Source organism: Macaca nemestrina, chromosome 20 (assembly GCF_043159975.1).
Source record: "Macaca nemestrina isolate mMacNem1 chromosome 20, mMacNem.hap1, whole genome shotgun sequence".
NCBI lineage: Eukaryota > Metazoa > Chordata > Mammalia > Primates > Cercopithecidae > Macaca > Macaca nemestrina.
Genome location: NC_092144.1, coordinates 67,445,975 through 67,463,086, shown reverse-complemented (window position 1 = coordinate 67,463,086; position 17,112 = coordinate 67,445,975). Strand labels below are relative to the sequence as shown.

The 17,112-nt window shown below is 46.6% G+C and overlaps 1 protein-coding gene across 1 annotated transcript; it reads right to left on the bottom strand.

Annotated features, from left to right (window-relative positions):
• Positions 1-4,690: 4,690 nt before the first annotated feature.
• Positions 4,691-13,415, bottom strand: LOC105488098 (zinc finger protein 304). Its single transcript, XM_011751861.3, has 3 exons — positions 12,673-13,415; positions 10,163-10,289; positions 4,691-8,834 (listed from the first exon to the last, which is right to left on the bottom strand). The coding sequence occupies exons 1-3, from the start codon at positions 12,703-12,705 to the stop codon at positions 7,015-7,017; spliced, it is 1,980 nt and encodes a 659-aa protein (XP_011750163.2). The 5' UTR covers positions 12,706-13,415; the 3' UTR covers positions 4,691-7,014.
• Positions 13,416-17,112: the final 3,697 nt, after the last annotated feature.

The following is a 17,112-nucleotide window of genomic DNA, read 5'->3' as shown; positions in this document are numbered from 1 at the left end:
GCCCTCCGACGATGCGCACGCACGCACGCACGCACGCACGCAAACATTCCTTCCTGTACCTTCATTGGGTCAGTTGCGCCTCCGAGAACCGCAGTGTCTTCTGGGTTATGAAGTTTCGACCCCGCTTCTGGACTTGCCTTAGAGCGTTGGTCAGGCTTTATATGGCGGGTAGAGGCTCGGTGGCACCGTCACGGGAGCTGGTAAACGCAGTGCCGGACTCCAAAGACAGGACGGGGCTTGGGTTGCTCTTAAAGGCGACATAACCAGATTTTCTTGAAGTAAGGTCTAGGATACTCACAGAAATGTGAGGGACCTATGATATCGGATTGTGAAGCACAGCAAGTTCCCAGTGGCTACACCCCCCAAAGGGACACCCCATACCATAAAGGCACTCTGTTTCTACTCATGCCTCTCAGCCATATGTTGCTTTTCAAATACACATACAGTTAAGCTTTGACTTCTGTTTATTAAGCTTCAATATGCTTGGTCCAAGAGAACGAAGAAAGACTACATGGTTGGGAATTTGTACAAAAGATGACAGGAGATACCGACGTAGATTGAAAGGGTGAAGCTGTGCCTCTGGATCCAAAAGAAAACATCATTACTGTCTGTACAGTCAGTGATTGCGTTCCTACCAAGAGTACGATGCTTTTATTCTAATAATACTTATTACAGGCCGGGCGCGGTGGCTCACGCCTGGAATCCCAGCTCTTTGGGAGGCCGAGGCGGGTGGATCACGAGGTCAGGAGATGGAGACCATCCTGGCTAACACAGTGAAACCCCGACTCTACTAAAAATGCAAAAAAGTTAGCCGGGCATGGTAGCGGGCGCCTGTAGTCCCAGCTACTCAGGAGGCTGAGGGAGGAGAATGGCGTGAACCCGGGAGGCGGAGGTTGCAGTGAGCCTAGATTGCGCCACTGGACTCCAGTCTGGGCGACAGAGCGAGACTCGGTCTCAAAAAAAAAAAAAAAAGAAAAGAAAAAAATTAATACTTATTACTTCATGTCTGAAATATTTTACATTTATTTTAAAAGTCTCAATCCTATCTGAAAATGAGAGCGACTGATACATGCCATTTCCTGAGAGGACATTTTGTGCCATTCCACAGTTGGAGCGTATGTACACAGGGCACGTATTATCCCCAATAAAAACACAGAGTCTCACTCTGTCGCCCAGGCTGGAGTGCAGTGGCGCGATCTTGGCTCACTGCAACCTCCACCTCCCGGGTTCAAGCAATTCTCCTGCCTTAGCCTCCCGAGTAGCTGGGATTACAGGCGCCCTCCACCACGCCCGGCTAAGATTATCTCCTTCCTGAGAAGTGAGTTATCGTTTTACAGGGAGTTGAAATTGTGAAAATACTTGTGAAATGAAAATTACAGGCCAGGCGCGGTGGCTCAAGCCTGTAATCCCAGCACTTTGGGAGGCCGAGACGGGTGGATCACAAGGTCAGGGGATCGAGACCATCCTGGCTAACACGGGGAAACCCCGTCTCTACTAAAAAAATACAAAAAACTAGCTGGGCGAGGTGGCGGGCGTCTGTAGTCCCAGCTACTCGGGAGGCTGAGGCAGGAGAATGGCGTAAACCCGGGAGGCGGAGCTTGCAGTGAGCTGAGATCCTGCCACTGCACTCCAGCCTGGGCGACAGAGTGAGACTCCGTCTAAAAAAAAAAAGAAAACAAGAAAAAAGAAAATTACAGAAATCTATTAATAATGATTGTTAGGTTTTGAAGGGAAGGCGAGGGTTAAAGAAAGGCAGAGAGTTGGCAGCTCTACAGCAATGCAGGTTTTATGACCAGCACAAGACCTGCAATGGAGAGAACTAGCTTACTGCCAGAACCCACCACCGCTTTCAGGCTGGGGCAATTATAGGTCTGGGTGAGAGGGGTAAGGGGTGGGGTGAGGTGGGGTGGGGGTGGTGGGAGGGTATGGCTTGCTGCCCAGGAGGATGGTGGGGTTTTTGTTTGTTTGTTTGTTTTTTGAGGAGTCTCGCTCTTTTCACCCAGGCTTGAGTGCAATGGCATGATCTCGACCCACTGCAACCTCCGCCTCCCGTAGTTCAAGCGACTCTTCTGCTTCAGCCTCCTGAGTAGCTGGCTTTAGAGGTGCGTGCCACCACGCCGGGCTAATTTTTTTGTATTTTTAGTAGAGATAGGGTTTCACCATGTTGGTCAGGCCATCCGCCCGCCGCGGCCTGCAAAATTGCTGGGATTACAGGCAGGAGCCACTGCGCCCGGCTGAAGGATGTTCAAAAGATGTTCCTGAGGCAGTTTGGCCTTTTTTCCAGCGGGGTGTGATAGTGACCTCCCTTGGACCTTTTCCCAGCAGGATGTGATAAGAAAGTCAGGCAGTTGGTTAGGATGTTTCTCAAGGCCCTCACTCCGTGGAGTGCTTCACTCTGACCGAGGTCTGTGAAATGGCAGAGGGCTTACAGGACGGCGCAGTTTGGACTAACAGTGATTATATTGCTATCCAAAAAAAGTGGCAGAAGAGTCCTACAGAAATCTGCGACATGTGAAGGGGAAAAAAGCAAGCTTATAGTGAAGTTTGAGCAAAAGTCTGAGAAGTCAAAGAATGAAGTTGAGACTGGCTGTGCTGGAACCTTGGACACATTATGCTTCTGTCTCCTATCCGTAATTCTTTTTTCCTACTGAAAACATTGCTTATTAACTGTTTGGAGGGATAAGTAAAGATAATAAATGGAAAGACTTGTCAAAAAATAAAAATGAAGGCCGAGTGCGGTGGCTCATGCCTGTAATCCCAGCACTTTGGGAAGCCGAGGTGGGCAGATCAAGAGGTCAGGAGTTCAAGACCGGCCTGGCCAACATAGTGAAACCCTGTCTGTACTAAAAATACAAAAATTAGCCAGGCGCGGTGGTGGGTGCCTGTAATCCCAGCTACTCGGGAGGCTGAGGCAGGAGAATCGCTTGAACCCAGGAGGCGGAAGTTGCAGTGAGCAAAGATAGCGCCACTGCACTCCAGCCTGGGTGACAGTGCGAGACTCCATCTCAAAAAATAAAAATAAAAATGAATAGGGAAGCTGTGTGATGATGTGTATTTACTGCTCTACAAAATGTTCAATTAGCATGTATGAACTGGGTTTCAGGTCAATGGTAGGTACATGGGACACACTGGGAATAGGGCTGCCAGCTGCTGTGTGTATACAGGACTGTTATGTGTTTTCTTAGATTCTGTATTTGTCTTTTTGGTATTCACAAATCACAGGTACAAACTGACAGCCAAAGTTGTTAACTTCTCTGTCTGCAAGCCACTTACTCAGATGTGTGAAACTCATATTTAAAAAAACCGCAGGCCGGGCGTGGTGGCTCAAGCCTGTAATCCCAGCACTTTGGGAGGCCGAGACGGGCGGATCACAAGGTCAGGAGATCGAGACCATCCTGGCTAACACGGCGAAACCCCGTCTCTACTAAAAACACAAAAAATTAGCCGGGCGAGGTGGCGGCGCCTGTGGTCCCAGCTACTCGGGAGGCTGAGGCAGGAGAATGGCGGGAACCCGGGAGGCGGAGCTTGCAGTGAGCTGAGATCTGGCCACTGCACTCCAGCCTGGGCGACAGAGCTAGACTCCGTCTCAAAAAAAAATAAATAAATAAAAAATAAAAAATAAAAAATAAAAAAAATAAATAAAAAAAACCGCAGTCAGGCTGGGCACAGTGACTCACGCCTGTAATCCCAGCACATTTCAAAACAAAACGAAACGAAACAAAACAAAACAACCCTGCCTTTAAAAAAGAAACCCTGCCTTAAAAAAGAAGATATTCATTGTGTGTTATTAGGGAATTGCGAATTAAAGCAACAATGGCATACCACTACAAACCTATTTGAATGGCATTTTAAAATCCAAAATACTGAAAACGCCAAATGCTGACTAGGATGAGATGCAAAAGGAATGTTCATTCATTGTTAATTGGATGCAAAAATGGTACAGCCACAGCCCGTCACAGTGGCTCACCCCCGTTATCCCAGCACTTTGGGAGGCCAAGGAGGGTGATCACTTGAGGTCAGGAGTTTGAGACCAGCCTGGCCAACTAAAATAGGTGGAGGTTGCAGTGAGCCGAGATCATGCCACTGCACTCCAGCCTGGGCAACAGAGCGAGACTCTGTCTCAAAAATAATAATAATAATAAAATAAAAATGGTAGAGCCACTTTGGAGGACAGCCTGGCAGTTTCTTACAAGACTAAACATACTATATGACAGAGAAAATTGCACTCCTTGGCATGTATCCAAACATGTCTACAGAAAAACTATACAAATATGTAGTAGTTTTTTTTTTTTTTTTTTGAGACAGAGTCTCGCTCTGTCGCCCAGGCTGGAGTGCAGTGGCCAGATCTCAGCTCACTGTAAGCTCCGCCTCCTGGGTTCCCGCCATTCTCCTGCCTCAGCCTCCCGAGTAGCTGGAACCACAGGCGCCGCCACCTGGCCCGGCTAATTTTTTGTGTTTTTAGTAGAGACGGGGTTTCGCCGTGTTAGCCAGGATGGTCTCGATCTCCTGACCTTGTGATCCGCCCGTCTCGGCCTCCCAAAGTGCTGGAATTACAGGCTTGAGCCACCGCGCCCGGCCTGTAGTAGGTTTATTCATAACTGCCAAAACTTGAAAGCAACTGTCCTTCAATAAGTAAATGGATAAAGAAACTGAGGTATATTTATAGAACGGAATATCATTCAGCCATAACTTGCACACGAATCTTCAGAGGTTTATTTGTAGTAGCCAAAATCTGAAAGTTACCCAAACATCCATAACAATTAAGTTGACAAAAAAGAAAACTTGTGGTATACAATGGAATACTACTCAGCAATACAAATGAGTAAACAATTGATTCATGCAACAAGATAATGGATTAACCTTAAAATAGTTATGTTTACTGAAAAAGTCAGAGCCCCACCCCCTAAAAAGTACACACCATATGGTTTCATTTATAAAATTATAGAAAATGCTTGCTGTTGCTTGTGAATTGTGGAAAACAAGATGAGGAAAGACTGAGGATTATAAAGGGACAATCTTTTGTTGTGTTGGATATCTTGACTGTGGTGGTTTCATAGGTGTATACACATGCTGACACATAGCACATTTTACACTTTACATATATGCAGTTTATTGCATGTTAATCATACCTCCATAAAGCTGTTAAATAAATGTTCCTCATTAAAATCTATATATACTGTTCCACTAGGAAAATTAGACGTCAACTATTTTGGCTCTACAATACTCCTCTCCCTACAATTTAGGAGAGTGAGCCCTGCCTCAATGTTGCTAAAAATTGGTGAGCAATGAAGTCCGCGTCCACCTCAGTCACTAGGGATGCTGGCTGGGTCAGAGAAGACCCATCCCTGGATCTCTCTTCTATCACTGCTGAGGTTCCTGTCTGTGCAGTGATGGCTGTAAGGCCAACTGCCCAGGGAGACACAGGAATCCACATTTAGATTATTTCCTCTGACAGTGGCCTTGGCCACAGGAGATACAGATATCTGAAGGTACTGAGAATTTCTATGCACCCCCATCCCACACCATCATAACTGCACCAATATTTGTGGATGCCCTGCTAGAATGTTTGAATCTCCTTTGGTTTGCCACAGTCATCCCCACTCCATTATCTCAGTGTTTATGTACCAATCATGATTTTCACATTGCCCTAGAGGTCTTACAGTCAATGTCACTTGCCTATGGGATTCTGGATATCAGGGACTTGATCCTGTACAGGTACAGAAAACAGCAATCCCTCAACAGTGCTGGGGAGTACGTGACAGTCAAGGGACCCAACTTATGGTGCTTCCAGAAGCACAGATTTTCACACCAACTATGCCCTCATTGGGCTCACAGGAAATCCTGGCAGCCAGGCCACAAAGTTAGGCACAAAATTTTTTTTAGTCTTTCCAGCAGGCCTAGGGCAATGGTGTAAATTAGGTCAAACTAGACTGAGAGCTGTCTTCTGCCATCCTTTGGTCCCCTCTGAGGCACATAAAGGTGGTACCCACAAAAGGTGTTACTCCCTTCACGACAGAACCCAACTCTTTTCTCAATCTAGTCTACACGGTAACAAAATCCCCAAGAGTAAAGGCTGCCACAACAGGCCTTTATCACTGTCTAAACCAGAGCAGCATGGGACAAGCAGTTCCAAACCTGGGCGATTTGGCAATAAGACAAGTAAGTCACAGCGATCACGTTTCCTGACAAAATCTTGTCAGGAAATCCCAGCAGACCCTAGCTCAGGTCCTTTTAGCCAGAGCTAGATCATGTTTGCTCAGAACCTAATCATGAGGGAAAAGATGAGGACCCTCAATGGTGGGGGGTTGGGGGGGGCGGTCCTTGAAAATACTCATGATCGGCCGGGCGCGGTGGCTCAAGCCTGTAATCCCAGCACTTTGGGAGGCCGAGGCGGGCGGATCACAAGGTCAGGAGATCGAGACCACAGTGAAACCCCGTCTCTACTAAAAATACAAAAAAAAAATTAGCCGGGCGCGGTGGCGGGCGCCTGTAGTCCCAGCTACTCAGGAGGCTGAGGCAGGAGAATGGCGGGAACCCGGGAGGCGGAGCTTGCAGTGAGCCGAGATGGCGCCACTGCACTCCAGCCTGGGCAACAGCGTGAGACTCCGTCTCAAAAAAAAAAAAAAAAAAAGAAAATACTCATGATTATCTGCAGGGAACAGGAAAGAAAGCACAGAAGTCTGCCTTCCCTGAGCAAAATGGAGTGATTGATACACACAGCTGGTAGCAATAAGATGGCTTCCGCCACAGGCACTGGCAGTGATATAATTCCATCAAGAACCCTAGACAGTTACAAAGTGCAACACGCCTCATGAAAGCTTCCCACATATGTGGTGCTTATCAGGAATCTCCCCAGGGTGGAATGAAAGTACAATGCTCATCCGCTAGCTGATGGTTCTCTCACAAAAGGTACTCACAGAGCATTGCTCTGGTGTCAATCCTATGAGGATGATCAAGAAGATGACATATTTTCTGCATTCATAAGGCCTTTCTCTTTGTGTGAATTTTCTGGTGTTAAACAAGTTTAAGAGATGCAGCTAAAGGGTCACCAAAACTGGTGCACTCATGAGGTCTTTCTCCAGTGTGAGCTTTCTGGTGCCGAACAAGATGGGAGCTTCTGCTGTAGGCTTTCCCACATTCACCGCATACATAAGGCTTTTCTCCAGTGTGAACCCTCTGGTGTAGAATGAGGCCAGAGTTGCGGCTAAAGAATTTCCCACATTCGCTGCACTCATAAGGTCTTGCTCCAGTGTGAACTTTCTTGTGTTGAACAAGGTGGGAGCTGCTAATGTAAGCCTTCCCACATTCGCTGCACACATAGGGCCTTGCTCCTGTGTGAACTCTCTGGTGCAGAATAAGGCTGGAGTTGTGGCTAAAGCATTTCCCACATTCATTGCACTCATAAGGCTTTGCTCCAGTGTGAATTCTCTGGTGTACAATAAGGTTGGAGCTATGGCTAAAGAATTTGCCACATTCACCACACTCATAAGGCCTTTCTCCAGTGTGGATTTTTTGGTGTTGCACAAGTGTGTCTTTACGGCTGAAGGCCTTCCCGCATTCACTGCACTCATAAGGCCTTGCTCCAGTGTGAATTATCTGGTGCTGAACAAGTGTGTCTTTGCAGCCAAAGGCCTTCCCACATTTGCTGCACACATAGGACCTTGCTCCTGTGTGGACTCTCCGATGTTTAATGAGGCTAGAGTTATGGCTAAAGAATTTTCCGCATTCTATGCATTCATAAGGCCTTGCCCCAGTATGAATTCTCCAGTGTTCAATAAGGTGGGAGCTTTGGCTAAAGAATTTTCCACATTCACTGCACTCGTAAGGCCTTTCCCCAGTATGAAATCTCTGGTGCTGAACAAGTGTGTCTTTACGGCTAAAGGCTTTCCCACATTCATTGCACTTATAGGGCCTTTCTCCTGTGTGGATTCTCTGGTGCTGAACAAGGTGGGAGCTTCTGCTGTAGGCTTTTCCACATTCACTGCAGTCATAAGATCTTTCTCCAGTGTGAACTCTCTGGTGCTGAACAAGCGTGTCCTTGCGGCTGAAGGCCTTCCCACATTCGCTGCATGTATAATGTCTTTTCCCAGTGTGGAATTTCTGGTGCATTTTTAGGTGGTGCAAGTGAATGAAGGCTTTTCCACACTCCTTACACACATGAGATGTTTCTCCACTGTGGATTTTTTTGTGATTAATAAGAGCTGATTTCTCCTTGAACACATTTCCACATGGTAGGCATCTAAAGGGTCTCACCTCAGGATGAGTTATCTGGCTGTCAAGAAGAGTAAAGGTGTCCAGGAAGGCTTTTCCTTCCTCACCACAACTGAGGAGCATCTGTCCATCATAGTCTCCCTGGTGTTGCCCGAGACTGGAGCTGTGTGGGAAAGACTCCATGCATTCAGTCCTTCTGCAGGGACTCACCCTATTGTAAGTGGTCTGGTGCTGGAAGAGGCCAGAGCTGTCCGGTAAGTCCATCCCTTCCTCCCTGCAGGTAAAGGATCTCCCTAACATGCAAACTGTACAGCTCTTCACAAATGAGGCCCCTCCATCATCCCCTCTGAAGCAATTCTCTCTATTATGTTGCTTCTGGTGCTGGTAAAAGTCTGCACTGGATGAGAATCTTCTCCTACACGGCCCACGTGTGCACAGTTTCTGTGTAGGGTGTGATTCCTGGTGTTTGGCCAGGTGCAAAATGTCTTTCAAGAGTGGGTCACACATCTCACATGGGTGTGCTTTCTGGAAGAGACCTGGCTCAGCAGTCCTGACCTGTGACACTCCTACAGAAACACTCTGCTCAGAAGGTGCCTCCTCATTTTCTGCTTCACACCAAAAACCTGAAAGCAAAACGATGCTGGTGAAGTGCGTGTTGACTGTGGTGGGAGGCAGCGGCCCCATCACAAACGTGTGTCTAACACCAATGCGAGTCCACTGGCTTGTTGGCAGGACAAGAGAGCCGGGAGCAGCGTAAAGAAGGGTTGGTTGTCAGTACAGGCCCTGTACAGGTCACAGAATGGAGGAACCCTAACTACGGGGTAAAGACCTAAACACAATGGCATACAGGATCGAGAGTACAGGTTAAGCCTCTAGCTGATTTCTCCGCAAGAGGGTTTCAGCAGGGCCTTGGCTGCTGGTGTCAGGTGAGCTCTGTGCAAATGGGTGTGTCCATGCCCAGGAAAATCTGACTCCAAGTAAGTAGCTAGTTCTCGAGGACTATTTAATGAGCAAAACTCATAACACGTTAAAGTAAGCTAGTGTTGAAGAGAGGAAGTGAAACATGGAGGCCAAAAAAGTGAGAAAACAGCCAAAGGATGGAAGACAGGTGAGAAATGACAAACGGGAAAAGTGCCAAGAATGAGGAAAGAAAAGTAGATGTGAAGAATCACTATGGGCCTTGGCGACAAAACACTGACAAACACAAAACAAGTTGAAGATTCGATTTGAACCCAACCATAACAGACACCCTCTTCCAGCTCCCATTCAGCAGGGCCAGGCCCTCTGCAGGTCTCCTTCACTGTGGCTGCAGTGGTGTCTGCCCTGTCAGGCACCCAAGGTTTTCTGCCCCTGTCCAACTGGGCAACTGCATGGGACTGGGAAAATGAAAGCTGTAAAGCAAACAAAGGGCAGGTGAGTGGCGCAGGTAGGCCCACTCCACAGAGAAAACAGACTGTTTAGAAAAAATACTCTCCAAGGAGGATGTACCAGGACAGCCCTGTAATCACCAAAAGAAGTGATTGTGTCAGCTTGTGAAATTCCTGGCACAGTCAGGCCCCAGGAAATGTCATCCAGAGGATGAGGGGAGAACCTAGGACAAAGAGGTGCAAGACCTTATCTCTGCAAAAAGTAAAAATAGCTGCTGGGAGTGGTGGCATGCACCTACAGTACCAGCTACTCAGGAGGCTGAGGTGGGGGGATCACTTGAGCCCAAGAGTTTAAGGCTGCAATGAACCACGATCACAATACTGCACTGCAGCCTGGGTGACAGAGTGAGACTTTGTCTAGAAAAAAAAAAAAAAAACCCTCAAAATAATAAACAACAAAAAAATGCTCTGACCAGATTCCCAGTGCACTGAAATTGGAGAGATAATTAATTTTTATTGTTTGAAGTTACTAAGCTTTGGGATAATTTGCCATGTAGCATTAGACAACTAAAACACAGACTTACCTAGAGTGGCCACAAGTGCAAAGTTCTCCAGCATCACATCACGGTACAGGAATCTCTGTGCCTCCTCAAGGAGTTCCCACTCCTCCCGAGAGAAGTACACGAACACATCCTCGAAGGTCACACAACTCTGCCATGATGAGTACAGTTGAGTCTACATTCAGCATCTCTCCCCAGAACTCCCTCCTCCCTAGTCTATACACTCACACACCCACCCTTTAGTCCCTCACCTCCCCAGCCTCCCAACTAAGAGGAGATACAGACCTTGGTACCACTATGTCTGCTCTCTCCTCATGTCCCTCTCCCCCACGGTGTCCAGCCCAGAACAGAACCAGGCAAGTGTGCAGACAGATGCTGTCTCAACTCTGGGTCTGGCATGAAGGGTCCCAAACACTCTCCTACCAACCAGTTCTCCTGGTGTTGTCCAGACAATGCCTCTAAACACAACCAAACTTCAGCTCCATCTTCTCCCATGAGCTGCCTATACTAGATTCTTAAGGCCATCAGTTCATACTCCTCCCAAAGCGCACATTACTCTTTGGACTACACCTTCCTCACATCTGAGATCCCGACCACCACTGGTCCATGCCATAGGCACCTCCATGACATCTCTCCTCCCCCATCCCACTCTGCATGCGGTGTCCAGGAAGTGCTGGTGTCTTCACACTATCCACCACTGCCGCCCAGGTGCTTAAGCAACAGACCCAGTTTTCTCTCAGTCTCCAGTTTCAACTGTCTTACTCAATAACAGCATTACCACCATGACTTGAAGATACCCCATCCCACTCCACACACTGGTCACCATTTTTTTCAACTTCTTCAACAGAACCCTTCCCCAGAACTAAAATCCTGTGTGTCTTCTTGAGGCCTCAACTAAGATGTCGACTGAGATCTCTTTTTTTTTTCTTTTTTTTTGAGATGGAGTCTCACTGCTTTGTCGCCCAGGATGGAGTGCAGCAGCGCGATCTAGGCTCACTGCAAGCTCCGCCTCCCGGGTTTACTTAAGCCATTCTCCTGTCTCAGCCTCCTGAGTAGCTGGGACTACAGGCACCCACCACCATGCCCGGCTAATTTCTTTTTCTTTTTCTTTTTTTTTTTTTTTTTTAGTAGAGACAGAATTTCACCGTGTTAGCTAGGATGATCTCGATCTCCTGACCTCGTGATCCGCCCGCCTCGGCCTCCCAAAGTGCTGGGATTACAGATGTGAGCCACCATGCCCGGCCGACAAAAGACCTCTTAACCTAAACATGACCGAAACCTAATTCCTGATATAACCACTAAAAATCATACCTGCTGCCAACTTCTCCATCTCAGTTGATGGCATTTCCATAATTTTACCAGCTACAGCAAAAACCAACCAACCTTAGGGTCATCCACGACTCTCTTCTCTCATTCACCCTTCACATCAAAAATTCCAATCACCCTACTTAACAAACAGAAAATTTACCAACTTCTCTCACCTCCACAGCCACCCCTCTAGACCAGATACTATCAACACTACTGCAATAGCTCATCCCTCATGCTCACAGTCTGTTCTCAACCTGAAAGCCAGAGAGCTTGTTAAAATCCAAGTCAGATCATCTCCCTCCTCTGCTCCAAATCTCCCACGACTTTTACCACACTCAGGACAGGGGTCCAGCTCCTCAGCCAGCCATTCCTGCCTCACTCCTTCCTCTGATATCTGTTTCCAACAAAGGTAATTAAGACCTGAGGTTCCCTGAGCGCTCCCAACTCAGTCCTACAAGCATTTGAGCGTACCTGTTCCTGGGTCTGATATACTTTTCCAGTACTCATCCCATTGGTCACCAGGTGGTGACTTCTCCACATAACTCCATACAACTCATGGCCCAGATTCAGGACACTAAACTAGAAATGACCTCCATTCACCGCCCCCAGTCTCAAGTGAAGAGAGACATGTGAAGAATCCCAGGATATCATTACTACGTCTCATCAGAGAATCTGGTCAGCCTTACTTATAAAATACATACAAAACCCATACATTCTCTAACCTCTGCTGCCACCACTCTGGCCCACACCATCAACGCTCACCTGGACTATTTCAGTAGACTCCATCTTGATCTTCCCATCTATCCTATATTCCCCAGTCTACTACCCACCCTGCAGCCAGAGGAAGCCTTTTAAGAACTGCGTCAGAGGACCTCCCTTCTCTGCACCAAACCTTGCATGACTCCCAGCACCCTTAGAAAAGAGGACCAGCTCCTCGGGCTGCCATTCCAGGCCTACCTCTGACTCCCAGTCCCTGTTCTCACCAGGCACAGACGGTTCCCGGAACTCTCCAAACTCATCCTCATCTTCATGCATGCATTTGTACGAACTGCCCTGTGCCTTCGAGTCCGTTCCATACCTTATGCCATAGATAAGGGGGGCGGAACCCCTCCACATAATGCGACAGTGACCACCCTCCAGGGTGGTCAAGACAAGTGCGCGATGAGAGCGAACATCGCAGGACACACAGCCAGGCCGGTGTGCACTTGAGGGATTCCCCCACTCACCTGAACCCGGTCCATCAGCACCGCCGCTGCCATGAGAAGCAGGTGAACGTGAGAAGGGGGTGAACGGGCTGTGCCCTGTGGGCTCAGCCGAAACCCCACGCCTCCACCGCGCTGGACCCCCTCGGGCTGAGTGTAGCACTGCGAGTCTCAGTCTATCCGGTGTAAAAACGCTCACAAGACTAAGGCGGCTGCCGCCGGCGGAGACAAGGACAAGAGGGCGTGTGTGGAGGCCTCGGTAAGAGTCCAGCCCCGGCAGACACCTCCGCGAGAGGCCGCCCTTCCCACGACAGGGGTCATGGATTGTAACAAAAGTGCGGAGGAAGGTCCTGCAGCCTTCACTGTCTTTCCTTGCTAGGTTCCGCGAGAACCGAGTAGAAAGGCGACCCCATCTAGGACTCAGCCTTCACAACCAGAATGCACAGACCGGGCAAAGGAAAAATACGTCACGACGGCGACGCCAGAGGTCTCGCCCCGCCTCCCCGAGCAGCAGGAAACACCCAGTTTCTGGGCTGTCATTGGCTGCACTCCGGCTACCAATGCGCTGGGCACAGATTTCTGGGTAATGTAGTTTGTACTCTGCATCCAACCAGGCAACGAGCGACTTTCGGGTTCTCCCGGATGTCAGCCAAGAGGCGTCGCGCAGGGAGGGGAAGAAAGACTGTGAAAACGGTGTCTCGGAGGCCAAAGCTGCTTTTAAAGGGTATGCACCCTGATTTCCATGGCCACCTGGGACAAGGCCACGGCACTGAAGTCGCCAGCAAGGGACCCATTCTTTAATCCTCCTGCTTCTGAGGCCCTGGGAGACCTGCTTCACCTCTCAGATTTGGGGATTGAAACGTATGAATAAATTGAACGATGTCTGTATTTCGTTTGTGGGCCTTTTTGTAAAACCTTGAATGATCTTCTAGTTTTTTTTAACATATAAAGAAAAGAGATGTAATTTGCTACCTTTCTGCGGGCTGCACAGGAAGCATGGTGCTGGTATCTGCTTCTGGTGAGGCCACAGGGAACTTTTCTTCGTGGTGAAAAGCGGAGGAGCTTGCACGTAACATGGCGAAAACATGAGCCTCTTCTAATTCATTGATTCCCAATTTGATACGTGGTTTTACAGCATCAGCTTCACTATGAACTTATAAAAACTGAAAATTCTTGGACCCAACCTACACCTTCTGATAAACTCTGGGAATGGGACCCTAGCTGGAGTTCAGGAACTGGAGGACTTTAGAAGTCATTAGCCAAAAAAACAAAGAAAAATCAGTCAGATGAAAAATACTACAGCCAACCTCATTGGAAACATGGGAAGTGAGGTAAAAAGTACTTAACACTGGGCCTGGCATATCGTGCTAAATACATACAAGCTACTATCAGTCTTGCTCAACACAAGGTTCTCACACACACTGTTTTAGAAAGATAAATCAAAGATCTACCTTTTCAGGATCAGTGGTGATTTTGAAAAAACAAAAAACAAAAAACAACAAAAAAAAAACCAAAGTACAGCCAGGCGCGGTGGCTCACGCCTGTAATCCCAGCACTTTGGGAGGCCGAGGTGGGCGGATCACGAGGTCAAGAGATGGAGACCATCCTGGCTAACACAGTGAAACCCCGTCTCTACTAAAAATACAAAAAAAATTAGCCAGGTGTAGTGGCGGGCACCTGCAGTCCCAGTTACTCGGGAGGCCGAGGCAGGAGAATGGTGTGAACCCGGGAGGCAGAGCTTGCAGTGAGGTGAGATCGAGCCACTGCACTCCAGCCTGGGCAACAGAGCAAGATTCGGTCTCAAAAAACAAAAACAAAAACACAACAAAAAAACAAAGTATAATTATTCCCTCACTCATCAAGTAGCATCATAGGTAATAGTTATAATTTTTTTTTTTTTGAGACAGAGTTTCGCTCTTATTGCCCAGGCTGAAGCGCAATGGCGCGATCTCGGCTCACTGCAACCTCGGCCTCCCAGGTTCAAGCGATTCTCCTGCCTCGGCCTCCCGAGTAGCTGGGATTACAAGCGTACACCACCGCGCCCGGCTAATTTTGTATTTTTAGTAGAGATGGGGTTTCTCCATGTTGGTCAGACTGGTCTCGAACTCCTGACCTCAGATGAGCCACCAGCCTTGGCCTCCCAAAGTGCTGGGATTACAGTGTGAGCCACGGCGCCCGGCTCAGTAATGGTTATAACTTTTGCACAAAAACACAGCTATATATCACTGGACTCATTTAATTGAAAAAAATCACATGCAAGAGGGTTTCATAAACTACAGGTAGGTCTATCGTCCAGAAGACACATTCTTATAGGCCATATGATTCAAAACAGAACTATTAAGACTAATTGCTCTTCATAGTTTTTAACTCCACTGTCCACTTAGGTGTCACTGTAGTTAAAATTTTATAACCTGGTTTATTTTATGAGATGACATAGAAATAATTCATATTTAAAGAAAAATACATACACACACATAATGTATATATACACATATATATGCATATATAATTTATATACACACATACATAATTATATATATGTATAATATAAATTATCTGTCTCCACTCAAAGCCAATATAAATTTAGGTGTCAGGGACACAATGGAATAACATACTGAAGCAGTTACAGATACAACTGCCAACAGATTTCTATGCACAACAAAGGCACTGAATAAGAAAAACTGAAATAAGACTATTTAAAGCCCAAAATGAGAAATTTAATGGATAAAAATAACTGGCATAAAATAAAACTTTTAAGATCCTTGTTAAGGTTGAAGGAAAGTGATCCCAGGTGAATGGTCTGTGATGACAGAAGAAAGGAGGACCTGAGACAGGGGTGCATCTGTGGATTAATGAGACCACTCATTATCTTTATAAAATATTAATACTGCCAGGCATGGTGGCTCATGCCTGTAATTCCAGCACTTTGGGAGGCCGAGGTGGGCGGATCACAAGCTCAGGCGTTCGAGACCAGACTGCCTAACATGGTGAAACCCCGTCTCTACTAAAAGTACAAAAATTAGCCAGGCGTAGTGGTGTGTGCCTGCAATCCCAGCTACTCAGGAGGCTGAGGCAGGAGAATCACTTGAACCCGGGAAGCAAAGGTTGCAGTGAGCCAAGATTGTGCCACTGCACTCCAACCTGGGCAACAGAGTGAGACTCCATCTCAAAATAAATAAATAAATAAATAAATAAATAAATAAATAATAAAATAAAAGATTAATACTTACTTCTGGAAACAGAATGGTGGAATTACCATGCATATCCTCAATAGTATATAAACTGATATGGGCAAATTAACGAATGTACAAATTTCTTATATTTCTTGAGGAGAGCAAAGACATTAACTCTATAATGTATTAAATAACTGTTTTAAAGTTTAAACATTAACTGAATCAGAGTATATATCTTACAAATTTGAAGGAAAATGGAAATGTAAAGAGATAAAACATTAAAAAAAAATAAAGTGTACACAATGAGTAAGGCAAAGAAAAGCACACACACAACCAGAGGATGTATATAAACCCAAATATATCAGCTATCTCATGAAATGAGTATGGAATAAATTCTCAAATTAGCAGTTAGTAAGTTTTGATGTGCTAAAAGGCCAGGCACAGTGGCTCATGCCTATAATTTCTGCAATGTGGGAGGCTGAAGCAAGAGAATTCTTGAGGTCAGGAATTCTATTAATAGATCAGCCTGAGCCACATAGCCAGGCCCCATCTCTACCAAAAAAAAAAAAAAAAAAAAAGTAATAGCAGGGTGTGGTGGCATAAGCCTGTAATCCTAGCTACCTAGGAGGCTGAGCCAGGATGATGACTTGAGCCAAGGCTGCAGAGAGTTTTGATAGTGTCACGGCACTCCAGCCTGGGTGACACAGTAAGACTGTCTCTCACTAAAAAATAAAAAAAATAAAAAATAAATCCAACAGTAGTATGGATACAAGAAACACTTCTAGAGTATAATATTAGAAAACTATATGAAACAGCTTTGGGAAAAATATATTTCATACAACAAAGAACACATGAAAATGAAAATTTATATCAGAAAATATCAGTATTAAAGAAACAATCGCTGGCCAAGCGCGGTGGCTCATGCCTGTAATCCCAGCACTTTGGCAGCCCAAGGCAGGCGAATCAGGAGTTTGAGACCAGCCTGGCCAACATGGTGAAACCCTGTCTCCACTAAAAATACAAAATTAGCCAGGCGTGGTGGTGGGCGCCTGTAGTCCCAGCTACTCAGGAGGCTGAGACGAGAGAATAGCTTGAGCCCAGCAGGCGGAGGTTGCAGTGAGCCGAGAGATCATGCCATTGCACTCCAGACTGGGTGACAAGAGCTAAACTCCATCTCAACCAAAAAAAAAAAAAAAAAAAAAAAAAAAAAAGCACAAAAGAAAACAAAGAAAAAAGAAACGATCACCAAGAAATTATATTTTGAACTGTATGTAATGTATAATGCTGACTT